General features: G+C 43.7%; 1 protein-coding gene and 1 long non-coding RNA gene across 6 annotated transcripts in view; one reads left to right on the forward strand and one right to left on the reverse strand.

Annotated features, from left to right (window-relative positions):
• Positions 1 to 5,294: 5,294 nt before the first annotated feature.
• GNA14 (G protein subunit alpha 14) overlaps positions 5,295 to 21,425 on the reverse strand; it is a 199,041-nt gene continuing 182,910 nt past the window's right edge. Inside the window, exons 3-7 of one of the 2 annotated variants that reach the window (XM_059888959.1) lie at positions 13,995 to 14,149; positions 11,397 to 11,525; positions 9,974 to 10,103; positions 7,415 to 7,568; positions 5,295 to 6,292 (exon numbers count right to left, since the gene is read on the reverse strand). In XM_059888959.1, coding sequence (XP_059744942.1) covers positions 6,102 to 6,292; positions 7,415 to 7,568; positions 9,974 to 10,103; positions 11,397 to 11,525; positions 13,995 to 14,149 — 759 coding nt within the window. In that variant the 3' untranslated portion in view covers positions 5,295 to 6,101. 2 annotated transcript variants of the gene reach the window in all.
• Positions 11,519 to 20,320, forward strand: LOC101907250 (uncharacterized). Of its 4 annotated transcripts, none has more exons than XR_009495741.1 (3): positions 11,519 to 13,109; positions 14,979 to 16,198; positions 16,476 to 20,320. It is a non-coding gene; the product is annotated as an uncharacterized lncRNA (long non-coding RNA). The 4 variants fall into 4 exon arrangements; XR_808335.4 differs by having other exon boundaries at positions 16,053 to 16,198; XR_009495742.1 differs by having other exon boundaries at positions 11,519 to 12,716; positions 13,008 to 16,198.

Raw genomic sequence — 21,425 nt, forward strand, 5'->3', positions numbered from 1 at the left:
AGGATGAAGGGGAGCAGGATATGCCATCCCCAAATATGCCTCTTTAGCAAAGGGATTATTTTGAGCAGGTTATTTTCAAGAAAAGCTCTAAAAATCTAGTAGAAATTACTCATTTGCAGGAGACATTTACGAGATAAACTTATTTCTAAGGGTGTGTCTCCTAATCTGTACCAGAAAGAGAATGATGACTCTAAATCACAAGAAACTCTTATCAATGGAGAAGATACCCAGCTCAAATCTGCGTAACAACCTTACCCCATTTACTATGTTTTTCCTGGTAACTTCTCATAAATAGCCTTCTCCCAACATTCTTCTGGTGCCTTTAGCTGAAAAAGGTATTTAAGGTGATGGCTTGGGCCATTGAGGGAGTTAGTTTTCCAGGGCGTCTCACATGTAAATAGGAGGCATATATGTTATTTGTTTTCTATTTGTTTTTCTCCTGTTAATCTTTTATTATAGGGATGGGGTCTCAACTAAGAACCTAGAATGGTAGGGGGGTAATCTTTCTTCCTCACTTGACAGTTCGGTGACCCATGATGGGACCTGCTGAAACACTGTACTTCCTTCGGAGCCTGAAGATGGGAACCTGGAAAACCAGCAGAAGCCAGCAAAGAGTAAGAATTCTTACGGAAGTAAGCTCTCAGATCTCTGTCTATAAGGCTCAGTAGAGAGAGGAAGAGGAACTTGCACCTTATTCTTTCCTTTCCAAATTTAGATTTACAGAAGAAAATATTCGTGTGCATTAGTTCCTTGAGTATAAAGACTCTGGTAGAGATTTTGTTATAAGTACTCGTGTTTTCTGTTGATCCCTTTCCCTTCCAGAGATGGTCACTGACTTACATTGTCTGTCTTTTGTATCACTTTTCATAAAGAGGAGAACCGTAGTCAAGATAAGGTTTTCCTTTCATCTTGTTCTTTGTCTTGAGATCTTGGCTTTTCGACTGGAGAACTATCTCTAGTCATCACCAGCTGGAAGATGCTAGTATTGACTTGTACCTGGCAGCCACACAGTAGGATGGAGATTTGAAACACAGTGACAGGTAGCATTCCCACTGTGTAGCTCTCAGAGAATTTGTCTGAAGGGGCCCCAGTCCATAAGGGGGGGCCAACTTTTGTTTGCATGTCAACCTTTGTTGTCTTGTTAGTGGTGGAAAAGTCCCATTCCACTAGTGTCTGCCTAGTATTACAGATTAGCAGATTTGTGACTAGAGGTATTTCATGTTCTCATAGAAAAACCTGAGAGATTGTTTTCAGTACATCATTCTTCCCTGTGACAAAGAGGGTCTTTAATTTCTTAGGGCTAACTCTGGAAGTGAACTTTCTAGATCTTATGCTCTTTTGCATCCCCTTAGGGCACACCTCTTGCACCCACAGTTAAGCCATGAAAAGGTTTATTGATTTGCTATTGAGATTAATATAATACCATTGAAGATCCTACTCATCAATGGCCAGATGATGGATCTTTTGAATTGGAAAAACTTTTGTATTTGAAAAAAATTTTAGAGAGCTCTTATTCTAAAGAATTGTCTTATTGGTACCTATGGGAAGATCAAGTTGAAAAGAGAACACAAAGGAATATTGTGTCTAGCCTTTGTGCTTAGATGCTCAGTTGTGTCCAATTCTTTGCGACCCCATGGAATGTAGCCTGCCAGTCACCTCTGTCCATAGGGATTCTCCGGGCAGGAACACTAGAGTGGGTTGCCATGCGCTCCTCCAGGGGATCTTCCCAACCCAGGGATCAAACCCAGGTTTCTCACATTGCAGACAGATTCTTTACCATCTGAGCCACCAATCTAGGGTTTAGTGCAATTTGTCTTTGTAAAGTCTGTATAAAGCATTCAATACAGAGGCCTCTGAATGTGCTCCTTGAGTGTACAATCCAACTTTGAACAATTTTTGCTTCTATCAACCCCTGACCTTTAACTCTTTAACAAGATAAAGTTACAAAGCCCCTTTTGCCTACTTTCAGAAGTTCCTACCAGATTTAGAAAAGAGTTAGGGTCAATGGCCATTCACAACCTCACTCACAAGGACCTTTTTTAAAAAAAATATATTTTCTTTTTGGCTGTGCCAGGTCTTAGTTGCTGCATGTGGGATCTTTGTGGTGGTGTGTGGGGTCTAGTTCCCTGACCAGGGATCAAACCCAGACCCTCTACATTGGGAGCAGAGTCTTAACTGCTAGACCACCAAGGAGGTCCCATAGGACCTTGATTGGATGTTCAAAGGTATTCTCATCTATAATTATACTGCAGTTATCAGACAAGCCAGACAGCCCCCTAGTAGATGGACCTCCCAACTGCACCCCAAGGAAATGACCAGAATTTCTCCCAAGTTGTCATGCAGATGATCAAGAAATGGATCAGCTAGAGGTCAGTGTTCAGGGGTTGATAGAAGCAAAAGTTGTTCAAAGTTGGATTGTACACTCAAGGAGTGCATTCAGAGGCCTCTGTATTGAATGCTTTATACAGACTTTACAAAGACAAATTGCACCAAACCCTAAAGCTCCAGGACATAGGAGTCTTTTTATTTCCTTCTTAGTTGGAATGGAAATCTTCTTGGCAAAAAGGGAGTGATTGTGGACAGAAAATGATACTTCAGTAAATAATATACTCTTATGGGTATAAGGTTCTAGTCCTATTAATTGTCTGTTTCCTTTTTTACCTATAAATTAGACGGGATCCTGAATTATTCTACTTTCCTCAAATAATCTGGCTTCATCTCTTCAAACTGTTAACCAATTTTCTTCTACTCTTTGACTTGGAATCAAAGTCAAATTGTTATGACATTCCTAGAAATCTAATGTGCTTAGATGCTCAGTTGAGTCCAAGACTTTGCAACCCAATGGACTGTAGCCTGCCAGGCCCTTCTGTCTATGGGATTCCCCCTGCAAGATACTAGAGTGGGGTGCCATTTCCTCCTCCAGAGGATCTTTGCAACCCAAGGATCAAACCTAAGTCTCTTACGTCTCCTGCATTGGCAGGCAGATTCTTTACCATTAGCGCCACCTGGGAAGCCTGGTAAGAAATCTGTTATGTCCTTATATATTAATAATACCATCATTTGTAATTCCAGTTTTCTTAAAATGTATGTCATAGAAGTTAACCGTATTTCTTTGCCAACTGACAAAGGCTCATCGGTTTTTTAATCATGACTATTTTTAAGTCTTTTGTCATTTATGAAAGTTATTGTTTTGCTTTTACAAAAGTATTTCCCAAAGTCCTACAAACTGAATGTTAAGTGGATTGGTATAAATTTCAGAGACACAGCCCAAATGGCTCATGTTTAGATCATCTTTGTGCCTGGTGCTCTGTGGGCCACTCAGGAAGTTTACCTGAATATCTGATGACATCAGAGGCATTCAAACTTGGAAGATGCTTCGGCTCCAACATCTAGAAATCTGATCGGCGGCCTTCAGGACTCAGGCTGAGTTTATAATTTGCCCCAACCACTAACTTTTGTTTTTCTTTTGTTTCCATAGACGTGCTTGTTAATAAGTACCTAATTGCTCACACCATGTAAGGCTAACCTCAGGACCCCACCTGCAACACTAGCTCCTGAAATGAGACAGCTGTTCAACTGAAGTGACCTACTCTCAAGACTAAGAGGTTGGCTCAATGAAATTTAATAGTCTATCAACTTAGCTTCTGGGCTGTAAAACTTCACTGAACTTTTAAAGAGAGGACTGAAGGGGAAGAGAATATGTGACCCAAATATACACCTCTTTGGTATAAGAATTACTTAGAGCTGATTTTTTAAATGTATTTATTTATTTTAGGTTCTTTTCCATATAGGTCATTACAGAGTATTGAGTAGAGTTCCCTGTTCTATATGATAGGTTCTTATTAGCTGTCTATTTTATATATAGTATATATGTGTCAATCCCAAGCTCTCAATTCGTCCGCCGCTCCTTGGTAACCATAAGTTTGTTTTCTGCAAATACAAAAGTATTTCCCAAAGTCCTGCAAACTAAATGTTAAGTGGATTGCTATAAACTTCAGAGAAACCGCCCAAAAGGCTCATGTTTAGATCATCTTTGTGCCTGGTGCTCTGTGGGCCACTCAGGAAGTTTACCTGAACATCTGATGACATCAGAAGCACTCAAACTTGGAAGATTCTTTTGCTCCAACATCTAGAAATCTATGACTCTATTTCTGTTTTGTAAATAAGTTCATTTATACCATTTATTTAGATTCCACATGTAAGTGACAGCATACATCTGCCTCCTCTGACTTCACTCAGTATGCTAACCTCTAGGTCGATCTGCGTTGCTGCAGGTGGCGCTAGTTTGTTCATCCCTGTGGCTGCGTGATACTCCATTGTATATGTGTGCACATCTTCTTCATCCATTCATCTGTTGATGGACCTTTAGGCTGTTTCTGTGTCTTGGCTATTGTGAATAGTGCTGCTGTGAACATTGGGGTGCAGATTATCTTCCAGTTATGGTTTTCTCTGGATATATGCTCAGGAGTAGGATTGCTGGATCTTATGGTAGTTCTATTTTTAGTTTTCTGAGGACCCTCTGTTCTGTTCTCCATAGTAGCTGCACTAATTTACATTCCCACCAACAGTGTTTGCGGGATCCCTTTTCTCCACACCCTTTCCAGCATTTGTTGTTTGTAGATTTTTTGATGATGGCCCATCTGACCGGTGTGAAGAAGTACCTCATTGTAGTTCTGATTTTCATTTCTCTACTAATTAATGATGTTGAACATCTTTTCATGTGCTTTTGGTGATTGTTTTTAAGAAACAAGAGACACAGGAAAAGCTCTGAAAATCTTGTAGAAGTTACCCTTTTGTAAGTGAAATATACATTTATTTTAAGAAACTCTCCATTTTAAATGTGTCTCCTTCTCTGTTCCTAAAAGGGTGATTCTAAATGACAAACTATCAATGTAGAAGGTGCCCCTCTTAATTCAGCTCAACAACCTTACCCTTTTTTATTGTGCTTTACCTATTAATCTCCCATAAGTGACCTTCCCTTCTCCTCCATCTTTCTTGCATCTTCAGCTGAAGAAAGTACTTAAGGTGATGGCTTGAGTCATTTTAGGAGAGTTAAACTCAGTTTTCCAGGATATCTCCCATGTATACAGGAGGATACATGGTGTTAGACTTACATTATTTTATTATTAGAGGGGTGAGGTCTCAGCCAAGAACCTAGAAGGGTGGAAGGAAAATTATTTTTCCTCCCCTATAGGGACATTTGGAAGTTTCTGAGTTTTTACAGTCACAGCATTTTTCTTTTTAGGAGCAGAACTATCAATCAACCATGAGCTCAAAGAAACATAATCCAGTGCTAATGGCAAAATGGTATATTCTTAGCCTCCTCAGAAAGGCGCAACATACATGGTTCAAACAGGAGATCTGTGGTAGCCATCAGAGAGAGAGGTTACAGTACATCCGTTAAACAATTTGGGCTTTTAGCCGTTTCATAAGTTTATAAGGCCTGGTCATCTACATTGGAATATATATATATGTGTGTGTGTGTGTAAGTTTTTACCACACATTTTTCACGAATACAACATAATACTATCTGTGAGCCCATAGTAATCAAATTGTGGCAAAACCAAATTAGAGGTACTGATACAATCATTAATTTGACTTAGGAAGTTAACACGAAGAAGAACAAACTTCTTAAAAAAATCTTTGGTTGCATGTTGAATACTTCAGCATGAAGAGAGAAAAACAACTACAATATTTAATTTTAAAAAAAGGTTACCCATCTAATAATAGAGGTCTCAAAGCAGGATCCATAAGTTTACAGGCTCCTCTTATGTGATTTTTCTAATGGCTATCAGCACACACACTTCAATTAAAAAAAACAAACCGTAAATCACAGTGGCTTTTTAGACTTCTGTAGAATACCCAATTCAAAAATTATACAAAAATCTTACAGCTTAAAGTTAAGAAAAGAAATATAAAAGCAAGACTTTGAAAAAGTTTTGCTGAATTCAAACATCTTACAAGCTCCATCACCCATCCTTGTCCCCATGGCTGCATGATGGACTTGGCGCCACCAAGTGGGCTGAGCTGGGTGATGTTAGAGCACTTGCAAATAAAACAAATCTGGTTTTCTGGCCCGGGTGAGGGGTGCACAGCAGCTTTTAAACCAGGTTGAATTCCCTCAGGTTCAGTTGTAGGATTGTGTCTTTCACAGCAGCAAACACAAAGCGGATATTCTCTGTGTCTGTAGCACATGTGAAGTGGGAGTAGATGACCTTCTCTTTGTCAGGATTCTGATCTTGATAAAGCTTCAGGATGAAATCTCTGGCAGCTTTGACGTCTTGCTTTGGTCCTGTCATGAGGGCAGTCAGAATCAAAAAGAGAGATACCATCTCACCACCAGGCCCCCTCAGAAGTCATATTCACTGTACTCTTGTTTTTATTGGGAATCCTTCTTTGAGCCATCTTATTTCTAGAGACTTTTTTACTTGGGATATTATTTTATTATGAACTTGCAGAAGGGTATTTGAAGTGTCCATTGGTATCTAAAAATCATACTTGAAGATTTGTTGAAAAATAGTGACCTACTTTAATTTTCTAATTTGGACCGTTTTTGAAGAGGTAATTACTCTTTAAAAATATACTGATTTATTTGGCTGCACCAGGTCTTAGTTGCGGCATGCGGGATCTAGTTCCCCCTCCACTGTGAGCGCAGAGTCCTAGCTACTGGACCACCAGGGAAGTCCCTGAAGAGGTAGTTCTTAAGTGAAGTAGAGGAGAGAAAAGAGAGAATATGAGGCCTAACACAGCTAAGCTCCCAAGTCTGATTGTGAAGCCTGAGAGCTGTATGCTATATTGTCAATGTGGTTAATAAAAGGAAAAAGGAGAGCGTTTAAACACCACTTGTCTACATATCCGTATCAAACTTGGTAATGTTTCTGCACCAGAATTAATTAGCGACAGGGTCTAAACCCTCTCTCTACACCTTGGAGAGGTCATAAAGATAACTTCTGTGTCTACCCTGTCTGGTGAAGGGGCTGCCACATTTCGGCACTAGAAGTGCAGAGATGAGTCAGGCAGAGTCTCTGCCCTCAGGGTCTGCTGGGACAAGACAGCTGAAGGCAGAGAGAGCAAGGCAAGCCCAGGCCCCCAAGGGAGCCTGAGGAGGGGCACCTACTGTGGAAGGAGGTGGAGTGAGGACCAGAAGGCCCTCCCAAAGGAGGAGGTGCCTGATTTGGGTCTCATAGAACAAAGCAGAATTAGCAAGGGGTTGGCAGTACACCCCAGGCAGTAGGAGAGGTGTGTGCAGAGGTGCTGTGGTGAAAACACGCTGATTTGACTGGAGCTTCCATTCAGAAGTGAGGGATGGTAAGAAAGTCCATCGGAGGCAGATCAAGGGGGCCCAGATAAGCTATGCTGAGAACTCTGAACTGGTGCCAGGGAGGTCAGGGCCACAGGATGGACACTTACTTACCAGTGTATTCTGGAAAATAGCTAATTAGATGAGAGTACATGATTTTCTCTTCCAAAAGATCCTTCTTGTTTAAGAACAGAATCACTGATGAGTTCAGAAACCAGGGGTAGGTGATGATAGTTTTAAATAAGGCTTTACTCTCTTCCATGCGGTTCTAAATGAAAAACAAGCGATTTAGGATAAACTAGGAAGAAAAACAATGCTTTGGGAACAGCATGCCTGCTTCCATCCATCTGTCCTCTTACCCAGCTGTCGTCTCCAGGTCACTGGCGTTGCTCAGGCCGGGGAGAGAGTGGCAGGTGGTCCCTGCTTCTATTTCCCTCATCCTCACCCTCCCATTAATCACCCTCTTCTGGAACTCCTCTCATGCAAATTCTCTGGCCCTCAACACATAAGGATATAAGAAAGGCTTTTGTGTAACTTGGAAAAGGAAGGTTGCAGCCCAGAATTGACACAAGTTTTCTGTGTATAACTACTGGGATTACCAAGTTGGGGGATCCTTCAGAACCAGAGACCTGAGATGCCCTTTCACTGGGTGTGGGCTTCCAGACTGGGCATCAGGAGTGCAGTGACAATGAGAGGAAGGAAGGCTGTTCTGGCAGGGCCACCACCCTCAGGGACGCTGGTGGAGAGGAGCACTAACTGCTGAGCGCCTGCCCTGCACCGTGTTTGGCAGGCGGGTAACACAGCCGACGCTCTCCGAGGGATCGGGTCCCCGTTTTAGGGGGAGCATACTGTTCACAAGGATGTAAATGCTTTCCCTGGACTGTACAGTAGCACAATCCAGTGGAAGCTATGTAGACAGTAATAATTTCTGAATATTAGACACTGGCAAGAAAATATTAAATGAAAGTAGATAGGGTATGTATAAATCTTCTCTGGTGACAATAATCTAGCATTCCGCCCTCTCCCAAGTATTTCTAAGAAGAAAGAAACCCTTTCCTTCCTTCCTTCCTTTAGACTGAGAAACACAGCCCTCCTGCTACAGAGGGACACTCCCTAAATTTCTGTTCCTATGACTCCCAATGCCTGGGCCCATTCTCCCACTCAGTACGTTTTTAGGGATCAGTTCTGGAATCTGTCACCAAAAAGGTAAGGTTTCACTTGTTTTTAAAGCTTCTTTAGCATTAATTATGATCTTATCAATAATGAGCTCCAAGGAACTACAACATATGAAAAAAACAATTCCTATATACCATAGTGAGTGGATGCAAGACATATCTCCAACCAGGATAGAAAAGTCTGGAGTGGCAACCACTTCATTTTTGCCCAGATACCTAGATTTTTCAGAGAGGAGAAAGTAATTTCTAAGCACATCAGGCTAAGATACTCATCCCTGGCTCACCTGACTAATCTTCCCTGAGAAACGGTCTAATTCCTGAGACAAGTTTAGAGCTAATTTTTCATATTGATAACTCAATGCCTTTGCCTTAAAAAAAATAAAAAATCTCTCCACTGGGAGAGCTGGGTGGCAGCCAAGATTTCTATTCTTCTTTGCACAATGACACTAGTAAATGGGCTAATCCACCACTAATTAGCTAATGTAACTGTGCTCCTCAGAGAAAAGTCTGCTTTCAAGAAATACAAGATAGAATTTGTTCATAATTATTGCCTAATCCTGGACAGAATTCTTTATTGATTTCCTTTCATTACCTGCAGGCAAGAGGTATTTCTAAAAGGTCAAGAGGTCTGGTGCAAAAGGGTAGGGGAAAAGACGGTGATTATCACACAGAAAATAGCCCTAACCTCACAAGGAAGGGGCCGGGATGGTTCTCTTCACTTTCCTGGCAGATCCAGTTAATGGAATTTAACCAGCCAGTGCCATGGCAGCTCTGCAGAGGGCACCGAATGCCTGGCTGGGGTGGATCAGTGGCAGCTGCGTTGAGCAAGTCCCTTCCAGGGGAAGTGGAGGTCAGATGCTGCCCCCGGACAGCTCCAAGCATCTGGTACCACTCTCCTGGCCAGCTTAGCTCAGGACCTAATTTGAGAGCACCATGGAGGTTGGGAAGCCTGTCTCAGGTAAGTCTATTAGAAATAGTGTTGTTCAACTTTGGTTGTATATGCGCATCCCCAGGGGGCTTAGTGAAGGTAACCCCCAACTCTAAACCAGGAAATAAGAATCTCGACAATAGGGTCCTAAAGATGTTTTTAAAGAAGGGGGGGGGGACCCCTCCCACTATGCAGCCAAGGCCGAGACCCATGTTTTTGAGTGTCTCCACCCTTCATGAAGACTAGATGTCCAAGGTCAGGCCACACATAGTTGTTCTTTAAGGTCCCCTGGGAATTTCAGTGTCCATCAGGATTCTAGGTCAGTGATTCTCGGATTACCTGGGATCTTCTTGAGGATCCTGCTTTATTTGGCCTGGAGTGATTCGGAAGGTGTGTATTCCTAACAAGCACCCAGGTGATGCTAGGACTGCCAGCCCACAAGCTACCCTTCCAGGAGTGAGGCGACTTAACCTAAGGGATAGGGCCTCATGCCAGAGTGGGCTGGCTTCTTGCAAACTGCAGAAATAGGTTTTGTTTTCCACAGCTAACCAGACTCCCCACCCAGCATACCTCATTGTCACACTCAGCCAGGACCTGGTCATATTCACTCAGAGCAACCAAAAAAATAATGGAGGTGACACTCTCAAAGCAGTGAATCCATTTCCGTCTTTCAGATCGCTGGCCACCAACATCCACCATCCTGTTCAATAGAATAAACATAGGACTCTCTGGGGGAAAACACATGGAAATCAGCACTCTTTAGGGTCCTCAATAATCGTTAAGAATAAGGGATCCTCAGATTAAAATGCTTGAGCACCACTGCTTTAGGCATGAGGAGCCGCTGGGTGTTTTCCTCGCAAAGGAGGCAGCAGGATGTAAGTGAAGTTACTGAGGATGCATGCAGAGGTCACTCAGATGGAGCCTGCTTGAGGGTACTGGTCAGGGATTTGCTGCAGTAGTCCAAGCAGAAGTTCAGGCATCACTTGGGTGGTGCCCAAACCATCCCAGAGTGCCAGGATACCAGACACAAAAGGGCAGAAAGGCAGGCAGGCTTCTGGACTACTCGCCACCTCTTGTTTCCTGGCCCCTGCAGTTAATCCAGAGATTGTGCGTTAGCTGAATGCTACCCCTTCCCTAGAAAGACCTGCAGGTGCCCTCTGTCTGATGTGGAGACCCAAAGCCTTAATCTGTGTCTTTGGGACAAGTTCAGGGTGTCATAGCTCAAGGATCAGTCACAAGCTTGAATGTTCCAGGGCTCAGGCAGTTTACAGAAATGAGTCCGGGGACCTCTCTCAGGTAGCAAAGGATGCACTTCAAGCATGCTGTGCTGGGCCCGTCTAGAGGGAGGTTTTGGAAGGGTTAAGCAGAGATTGATTCTGAAAAGGTTTAGATAAATTCATGGGCACACAGGCAGAGGGCATGTGCTCAACAGAGATGCCGAGTATCAGACCAGAGGGCTAGACCAGAGGGCTAGACCAGAGGGCTCCCCCAGCTTGACAGCACTCCAGCAGCATGAGATGCAGGCTAGACAGGGCAGGACTGTACTTGTGCTGTCTCCAGACAACCATGTGTAACAAGTATTAGGAGGAACAAGGGAACGAACAGATATAAAAGTGCTTTGAAATTTGCAATGATAAATCTTGGAGCTGAGAATAGAAGGGAAGAGAAATAGTCAACTTCAGGGAAAAGACCCCAGTATTGCCAATCTGTGGGTTACAGAAATATACATCTGTGTGTGTGTGTGTTACACACGAGAAGCATTCCAGACATCAGTAGGGAATGTCTTCTTCTCTAAGGGGAATAGAAAGATGTGTTTGTATCCACTGTACAACTTGAAACCAACCACAATTCTAATACCCTGTGATCGTGAAGGCCATTATTGCCCTAAGAGACATAAGCCCTTTTAGCAATAACACACTGAAGAATCCATCTGGGGACTTCCAAGCCTGGAGAGACAGATTCTTAATGGACCGTGTCAAGGAGACAGACTTACCGAAAGATGATGTTTTCCAGGTCAAACGGATACTCAATGATGCCAGTGGTGGGCACTCGGACACGGAGCACATCCTGCTGTGTGGGCACGAACGCTGGCATGGCGATCCGGTCAATGTCCGTCAGGTAACTGGTGTTAGAGAGCAAGATGCTGAGAAGGGGGAATGCCCACCCGGAAAGTCACCCCAGCTCCCAGCCACCCATACTCGTTCATGGATTCATCAGTGACTTTCCTGAGAAGCAACCATCCCGCCCTCCTAAAACTGTGTGGAGAGTTTGGTGAGCCTGCTGAGACTCAAGTTTGCAGCTCTGGTCTCCCCTCCTGGTTCTCAGCTGCAGCACTCTGCTGGGGAGGGAGCCAGCCAGGCCACAGGGGCAAGAGATGGCACCTGGCTCTCTGACATTTCATCTGTTCTCCTCTCACAGGCCCTCCTCCAAGAACACTGTAAAATGTAGATGCTGTGCTTGGATACTTTACTTTGCTCAATGAATTAGAGGTAAGGAAAATATAAAAGCATAAATAAGGCCAATGGGAAGTCCTCTCAAAAAGTTCCTTGTTACACTAAGAAACTGAACATCTCCTAAAATAACCCCAAACTTGTCTTGGATTATTTTGGGCCATATATTACAGCCCAGGCTTAAAACAAGTTTCTTTTTCTGTGGTAAAACAAGAAGACACTTCTTTTTAAATGTTAAGGCCTTTGAAACAAGGCACTTTTGAGTAAATAACTGAGGCCCTGGACAGTGACAGTGCTGATAAGTTGGAGCCCCCGCACATGGAGGTGGCCCCACCTTCTCCCGCACCCCCCACACAGGCAGAGCTCACCAGGTGTGCCGGGGCTGAACAGGTGAACCACCAGGGCAGCCGTCTGTGACCACAGCCTCAGGGCTTATCGCCATGGACTTCTGATGCTTTAACTTATGCCTGTCAGGCTTCCTTGGTGGCTCAGATGGTAAATAATCTGCCTGCACTGTGGGAGACCCAGGTTCAATCCCTGGGTCGGGCAGATCCCCTGGAGAAGGAAATGGCAACCTACTCCAGTATTCTTGCCTGGAAAATCCATGACAGAGGAGCCTGCTGGGCCACAGTCTGTGAGGTCGCAGAGAGTCGGGCATGACTGAGCAAATCTCTGTGTCATCCCACCAGAGCGTGTGTCCTTCAGGGCAGGAAGCAGCAGTTGTACCTATAGCCCTTTCCTCCGTGCCTGGCACAGAGCAGACACACACCAAATACCTCTCCAAAGAAGCAGACAGTGGCAGCAGAGCAGATGATTACCACTGACCTGGACCTCGGAAGCGTCTGGGGTCTCACCTGTGCCAGGTTTGAGAGTTCCCTTTTCTCTGTACAGCCCTGTCCACCACTCCAGTCACTCTCCACACTTCGTGCACTTGCCCCAGTTGTCAGGCCCAACTGAATTCTACAGCACGCCTAGTGGGTCTTTCCCAAGCTGATCTATATCAAGAGCCCTAGCCATTCCCCAGGGCCTTCCCGGAAGCCAGTGACACAGGCTGGACCAGGGAGGACTCAGGGGTCCCAGCTGTCAAAGGCTATCTGCCCTCCTCTCTGCCCTGCTGTCTTATGTGCTGATCTAACGACTTGGGTTTCTTTTAGTTCCTTTTCCTGCTTTGCTGCTGTGTTGTACTAACCTGGATTCATGTCATTCAGCACTCAGCCTGGGACAAACACCAGAGGAAGGCCAGTGACATTAAGGAGGTAAGATTCTGGTTTCCTTTCCTGCCCCCTGGCTTGTCAGGATGGGTGAATTACCCACACCACTTTGGAGGGTGATGGCAGCACATAAGGGAAGGGGATGGGCCTAGGGAAAGAATTCCGGGGCCCTCAGAGAGTGGAAATGACCCAGAGCAAGAAGGAAGGAGCTGAGCTGCAGAAGCAGGAATCCTCACCCCTTCAAAGAAGGACCATGATCCAGCTATTTGCCCAGTGATCTGGGCAGAGGCATTGTCTTGGGGAATTCTTAAAATCAAATTCTGTGATCTCTGTGGGATAGTCTGCATGCAGAACTATCTATTTCTTTTTACCCTAATAGATTACTGATTACTCCTTCACAAGGAGTTAATGAACAAAGAGCTCCCAAACTGAGCTGTCGTCCGTGACTATCTTGTCCACTTGAGGGCAGCACCAGATCAGCCATGGATGGGTGTACTGCACTGTTGGGTCTAAACTCTTGATTTTAGGGCAATTGGACCTGCTGTTTGCCAGTCAGGAAACCAGAAGGCAGAGGGATATGGAGAAGGGAAAGGAGAAACTACACCAAGCAGGTGTAGTCCTGGTTTAAATCATATAACTTCAGCACCCCAAATGAGATCAGTCCCACCAAGGAAAGCCCACAATTGACTTAGCCTCTCAGTGAAAAGGACAGATGAGATCCTTAAAACTAGATGAGGAAAGGTAGGTGTGGGCAAGGAGAGCTATCTAGGGGGCTCCTTGGGGGGACTGAATTGAGGAGGTGGGAAGCGAGGCATCAAAACACAGAGGAGCAGAGGGAGGCCGTGCTGCCTGCATTTTAGCAGGTAGGTCATTTCTCCCTGGTAAGAATCTCCACTGAAGTGTGGCCACAGCCCGGGGCTCTGTACTCACTATTTGGCAGAGTCTGACAGTTGGTACTCCCGCCTCCGATCGTAGCACTCCTGGATTCCAGGATCCTGCCACAGCTGCTTGATGGCCTCCACCTGGTCCCTGGAGAGTGTGGACACCTTGTCTACTTCCACTTCTCTGATTAGCTGGGCATTTTCCTGCTCAGAGGGAAAAGAACCTTTCATTTGGCAAAGGAAATGAAACCATTACGGTTGGTGATGTAGGGTCAAGACTTGCCCTTGTCTGTGGATCAGGGAAGATGTCCCCTAGGTGCCAGGGTGTGGTGGGTGCCCTCCAGAAGAGCTCCTCACAGCAAAGTCACTCAGTTGCAGCTCCACTGGGTGGAGATGATGTGGCTGCTTAGCTCAGTGGAGAGAGCCACAAAGAGCCCCAGACCTGTGGCCTTTGGTCCCAGCAGTACCTGGGGGTCAGTGTTACCAGCATTCAACACCCAACTGTGCATGGAGAAACACTGGAGTGATTGATCATCATTGTACCAACCAACATTACTTCCTCATTAGCATGCAACTCGTTTGAATATTTGCACAGCCCATAGAACAATTAAAAAACAACAGTATTGTTAGTGGCATACCAAGGGTAGGATAAGCAGGTCCACCCCAGTGCAAGAAAGAAGGGAGTGCGTCATCATCTTCAGAGAATTGAAAAATCACGTCCCAGCAATTAATCATGAGTCTGCTCTTTCCTTTACTTTTTAAAAATGTTTTAATTGACCTTATTTTTTAGAGTAGTTTTAAGTTCACAGCAAAACTGAGAGGAAAGTACAGAGAGTTCTCATGCTTTTTATTATCATGCATCACTAATAAAACACTCTCCTACTGGGTGGACCACACCCACTGTACTCCTGACCCCATGCCACTGACTGCTCTAGTACTATTGCTTTATTATTACAGTAAGTGTTAATATCATTATTGCTTTAATTACTGTTACTACAGCAGCTATCACTTATTACACTCACTGTGTACCCAGGGCTCTGCATATATCATCTCATCTGATCAACAGAAGGCAAGCAAGAAGCCAGAAATTTTTCCAAACCTTAGCAAATTAAAGTGGTAAGATTGACCTGCATCCACAGCACTACCCTGCTTTGGCCTGAGAGACTCAGCATCCCATCCTTGGCTGCAAGTTGGAGCCTGCCCTCTTCACTGGATTTCAGGGCAATTCACTGGCAGATGGGAGTCAGCAAAACATCCTTTGGCAGCTGTGGTCTCTTTAAGTATATACTACACCCTTATGGCAGAAAGTGAAGAGGAGCTAAAAAGCCTCTTGATGAAAGTGAAAGAGCAGAGTGAAAACGTTGGCTTAAAACTCAACATTTAGAAAACAAAGATCATGGGATCTGGTCTCATCACTTCATGGGAAATAGATGGGGAAACAGTGGAAACAGTGTCAGAATTTTTTTTTGGGGGGGGGCCTCCAAAATCACTGCAGATGGTGACTGCAGCCATGAAATTAAAAGACGCTTACTCCTTGGAAGGAAAGTTATGACCAACCTAGATAGCATATTCAAAAGCAGAGACATTACTTTGCCAACAAAGGTCCATCTAGTCAAAGCTATGGTTTTTCCAGTGGTCATGTATGGATGTGAGAGTTGGACTGTGAAGAAAGCTGAGCACTGAAGAATTGATGCTTTTGAACTGTGGTGTTGGAGAAGACTCTTGAGAGTCCCTTGGACTGCAAGGAGATCCAACCAGTCCATTCTAAAGGAGATCAGCCCTGGGATTTCTTTGGAAGGAATGATGCTAAAGCTGAAACTCCCAGTACTTTGGCCACCTCATGTGAAGAGTTGACTCATTGGAAAAGACTGTGATGCTGGGAGGGATTGGGGGCAGGAGGAAAAGGGGACGACAGAGGATGAGATGGCTGGATGGCATCACCAACTCAATGGACATGAGTTGAGTGAACTCCAGGAGTTGGTGATGGACAGGGAGTCCTGGCGTGCTGTGATTCATGGGGTCACAAAGAGTCAGACACAACTGAGTGACTGAACTGAACTGACACCCCTTGAAAAGTCACTCTTTTCTTGCATTTTTTTTTTATCAGGAAGCCCAACAGAAGGCTAGAGGAAAGGAAGAACTTATAGATTCACTTGACTTGGTAAAACCCAGAACCATGATTAAATCAACATGGCCTTGCCCTCCATCCATCAGGAGTGAATATAATCTTCTCCCAGACTGTGGTATCCTCAGGTAGGTCGAGGATCCCCTTTGTTGAGTCTCAAACAAGGTCTATGCAGGATGGGTGAGCAGAAAGAACCTGGGCTGAAAATCAAGACCCTGACGTCTAAGTAGTTCAGTGGGATTTAAGGAACCCAATAGGTTCCCTGCCTCAGCATCGTCATTTGTAAGAGGAGCCTGGTTTATAAACCATGGGAACCTGGTTTATAAAGTATCACCCAAATATAAGCAGAACTAGCCTTATTATTGCAATACATGCCTAATAAATATTTCTTGTCTGCCAAAACAGAACACAGTGACAGCCCCCAAACCAGGAGTTCTAGTTCTGCCTGCTGGCACATTTGTGTCACATGCCCGATTCTCAACCAGAGAGAACAATGAATGGAGACCATAGACCGTGCCTGTATGGAGCAGAAGGGCTTCTCCCGCTTCTTCCCTCCACTTGCAACTCGCCCACCTCCCACATAGGAGCAGATGGTCTCCACTGAAGAATGCGGATGGTGGAGCTTCCCAGGATACCCCATTTGCCCACACCAGTGTTTGGCTCTTTCAGTGGATAAAAAGTGGCTCCCAGGAAATTATCACAGAGGAATGCAGCCTTCTACATAAGCTCTGGGGTGGGAGGAATTTAGGGAAAAGACATTGACCTGGGATTTCAGGTAACCAAGGGAATTCAGCCTCGTGAGAAAGACATATTGTTTGTTCAGCCAAGGGAGGAGATTTGGGGGACATCTTGCTTAGAAGAAGAGAATAGAGGCTCCTTAGAAACCTAACAACTGGGACTTTAGAACTAACTGAACTTTGCCACCCAGGACTCCAAGTTCAGAGGTTTTCCTATCCATCTTTGTCTCCCCCTGGTTAGCTCTACCTGTCCAGATCATTTTTTTTTAACTTCCTATTTAAGACTTGGAAAAAGGTAGGAAACATGGTAGAACAAGATCTTCTCTGCCTTTCAAGATTGCCCAAACATCCATACTCTCCTACTTAACCTTATCATTCATCCTCACTCCTTCCACATGTGTTCATACATATACCCACACATGCTCACGTAACTCACACATACGCTTTTCCCTGGAAATACCTGAAAGAAAACTGCAGCCTCAGTGCCTCTTTATCTCTAAAGACTTCAGTGCAGTTTCCTAAAACCAAACATACATAATCACATTGTATAATCATATATAATGATCAACATCAGGAAATTAACAGTGATACACAATATTCTAGTCTAATCCGCAACCTTACCCAAAGTTTGGCAGTTGTCCCATAAATGTCCTTCATTGGCCTGCTCTAGACTCATGTATTGCATTTAGTCAGCTATCTCTTTAGTCTCCATTTACCTGGAAAGACTGTAGTCAAAGGAGTTATTTGTGTCACTCTGATCAAGAATGACTGACAAGGGGAGAGTTCCCTGGTGGTCTAGTCGTTAGGACTCTGCACTTCCACTGCCAGGGCCAGGTTCAGTCCCTGGTTGGGGGCAGGGTGGGGGTACTAAGATCCTGCAAGCTGCATGGTGCAGCCAAAAAAGAATGCTCCAGCAAGGATGTGCTCTTCAGTCACAAGCCATCATGAAGATGGCTGGTGGAGCGGCACAGCCGAGCCCCAGAGAATGTTCCAAGGCCAAATATTATAAAGGGCAGACAGGAATGAGAAAAAGGGTACCCAGGTTTTTAAATAAATTCTATTAAGATATCAGATGAATGACTTTTGCACATTAACAATGTGTGTTTTTTAAAAAGTGAAGTTTTGGTGGCACAAAGAGAAACATAGATCAATGTAACAAAATAGAAAGCCCAGAGATAAATCCACACACCTATGGACACCTTATCTTTGACAAAGGAGGCAAGATTATACAATGGAGAAAAGACAATCTCTTTAACAAGTGGTGCTGGGAAAACTGGTCAACCACTTGTAAAAGAATGAAACTAGAACACTTTCTAACACCATACACAAAAATAAACTCAAAATGGATTAAAGATCTAAATGTAAGACCAAAAACTATAAAACTCCTAGAGGAGAACATAGGCAAAACACTCTGACATAAATCATAGCAGGATTCTCTACGACCCACCTCCCAGAGTAATGGAAATAAAAAATAAACAAATTGGACCTAATTAAATTTAAAAGCTTTTGCACAATGAAGGAAACTATAAGCAAGGTGAAAAGACAGCTTTCAGAATGGGAGAAAATAATAGCAAATGAAGCAACTGACAATCTCAAAAATATACAAGCAATTTCTGCAGCTCAATTCCAGAAAAATGAGTGACCCAATCAAAAACTGGGCCACAGAACTAAACAGACATTTCTCCAAAGAATACATACCACTGGCTAACAAACACATAAAAAAATGCTCAACATCACTCATTATCAGAGAAATGCAAATCAAAACCACAACGAGGTACCACTTCACGCCAGTCAGAATGGCTGCTATCAAAAAATCTACAAACAATGCTGGAGAGGGTGCGGAGAAAAAGGAACCCTCTTACACTGTTGGTAGGAATGCAAACTAATACAGCCACTACGGAGAACAGTGTGGAGATTCCTTAAAAAACTGGAAATAGAACTGCCATATGACCGGGCAATCCCACTGCTGGGCATACACACCGAGGAAACCAGAATTGAAAGAGACATATGTACCCCAATGTTCATCACAGCACTGTTTATAATAGCCAGGACATGGAAGCAACCTAGATGTCCATCGGCAGGTGAATGGATAAGAAAGCTGTGGTACATATACACAATGGAGTATTACTCAGCCATTAAAAAGAATGCATTTGAATCAGTTCTAATGAGGTGGATGAAACTGGAGCCTATTATACAGAGTGAAGTAAGTCAGAATGAAAAACACCAATATATTAACGCATATATGTGGAATTTAGAAAGATGGTAACAATGACTCTATATGCAAGACAGCAAAAGAGACACAAATGTAAAGAATAGACTTTTGGACTCTGGGAGAGGGTGAGGGTGGGATGATTTCAGAGAATAGCATTGAAACATGTATATTATCATATGTGAAATAGATTGCCAGTCCAGGTTCAATGCATGAGACAGGGCACTCAGGGCTGGTGCACTGGGATGACCCTGAGGGATGGGATGGGGAGGGAGGTGGGAGGGGGGTTCAGGATGAGGGACACATGTACACCCACGGCTGACTCATGTCAATGTATGGCAAAAACCACTACAATATTGTAAAGTAAATCGCCTCCAATTAAAATGATTAATTAAAAAAAAATTTTTTTAAGTGAAGTTTTGGGCGGATTTCCCTCTGACTTGGTTAAATAGTGTTATACACAGAGTGTGAGCATTTTTACATTCCTGTTAAAACCACCTCTGCAGTGCACGCCATCTAGATCAGGGAATGGTTTTGTGTCATGTAGTTGGACTTTCTGGAAAGAGGGAAGGAATGTTCTCAGAGGGTCAGATTTAGGGAAATGGTAGGATTTGGGTGGGAGACAGGCTGACTCTGAGGTGGCTGGTATCTAAGTGAAGAAACTAGGAAGCAGATAAATAAAATGGGTCTGTAGTTCATGCAAAAGCCCTAGGCTAGGGGAACACATTGATTTGAAATTGCCTAATTCATACATTTCTTTGGAAAGAAAAATCACAAAAAAGTAAATATTATTGGAGCAAATTCAGCAGATACAGAAACATGACCAGTTTCTCAAACACTGAGTTCATATCTGGCTTTTCCTCTTTTCCTTTCTCAAACAAAACCATTTCCACTGCTCTGAAGAAAGAAGAACACTGAAAACAGATGTCCTACATGTGCGTTTCACTCAGAAATTCCCAGGGTGACAGTGGAAGGAGCTGCTTATGAAGTGGTGCCTTGCTGACTGCACACAAGGATGGCTGGCTGCCCAGGTGACAGTCCCTGTCGAGCCCAGCAAGCCCCTCCGGCTGGAATCCAGGGCCCAGTGGGCAGCCCTGTTCTCACCAGGTCCTCTCAGGGAGAGTCCCTGTACCATTAATCACCCAGCACTGCAGGACCCCGAGCCTGCTCACTCATAGGGAAGATTGTCGCCTCCTTCGTCAGGACACCAGAGCTCCTGTTCTTTCATCAGATAGTTAAGAGTTTTCACTGAAATCTATATTCATTAACACAGGTCTAGATAATAAAAGCCTAATTGCATGATATTTCAAGAGCCTACTGTCATTTGTAGTGCCTATGAACCTCAAAAGCTTTCTAAAAACAAATGAGATTAAAATATACAGTTAAAAATGAAGCTTCCCTGTAACATAGTATTTCTGACTGACAAAATCCCCCCTCCTTGTTTTAACATCTCACATCAAGATCCAGAACTATACTACATGTTCTATTAAACAAAAATTATGAAATAAAAATTTCAGTGTTGCATAATGATCAGCTTTGAAAGCATTTCAAAAATTGCATACTAAAGAAAATGCTGGTGAATTATGCTAGAGAAAGGATTTTTTTTTTTCCTATAAAAAACAACTTCTGCTCTGATAAACGAAGACTGGGAAATATGGATCAACTCTTCCACGAAGGACAGCTAGAAATGGTGGACAAAATATTTTCAAAAGTATGCTTGAAAATACCAGGGAACTAATGAATAAGTAACTGCTGGGCCAGAATATAGGGAAGAATGGCATCCAAGGAGTTGGAACAGCATTTAGGAAACTTTCCTCCCTGGGGCTCAGCTTGCTCTTGAAGGAGCAGTTGTGAGGTTGAGCAGCTCCCTTTTCAACATTACAGGACTAGGGTGGCTGGGTTTAGCAAGAGCAAAAGGCCCTTGGAAGCCCTCTGGCTCTGGGTTGGGATCCAAGGGGTAGCTCTTAGGGAGTTTCAACTCAGCTTGGAATCACCACGATCTCAGAAACTGAGTGTCTCCAGACACCCAACAAGAAAAAGGGATTTCTTTTTGAAGAGAACATCTTCCTCACCCTCAAATTACTTTTTCATGAGTGTCCAACACACTTACAAAAATAAGCATAAGAATATAAGACAACTTCGAAAAGAGGCGACAAGTAAAAAGATGCAAAGATACGTTCCTCCAACCCACAGGAAGGAGGAATCTATTATCATAAAAATGGACTTTAGGGTCTACTTGTCAATTATACCTCAGTAAAGCTGGGGGTGGGGACGACTTTAAAAGTATAACGAGATAGAGAGATTTCAAATGACGAAAAGATTCAGAAAGATACTGAAGTTCTATGCAACTAATGATATAGGCTTAAAATATATAGGAACAAAATCTCTTAGAGCTAAATGGTGAAACAG

This window comes from Bos taurus, chromosome 8, assembly GCF_002263795.3.
Source record: "Bos taurus isolate L1 Dominette 01449 registration number 42190680 breed Hereford chromosome 8, ARS-UCD2.0, whole genome shotgun sequence".
Taxonomy (NCBI): domain Eukaryota; kingdom Metazoa; phylum Chordata; class Mammalia; order Artiodactyla; family Bovidae; genus Bos; species Bos taurus.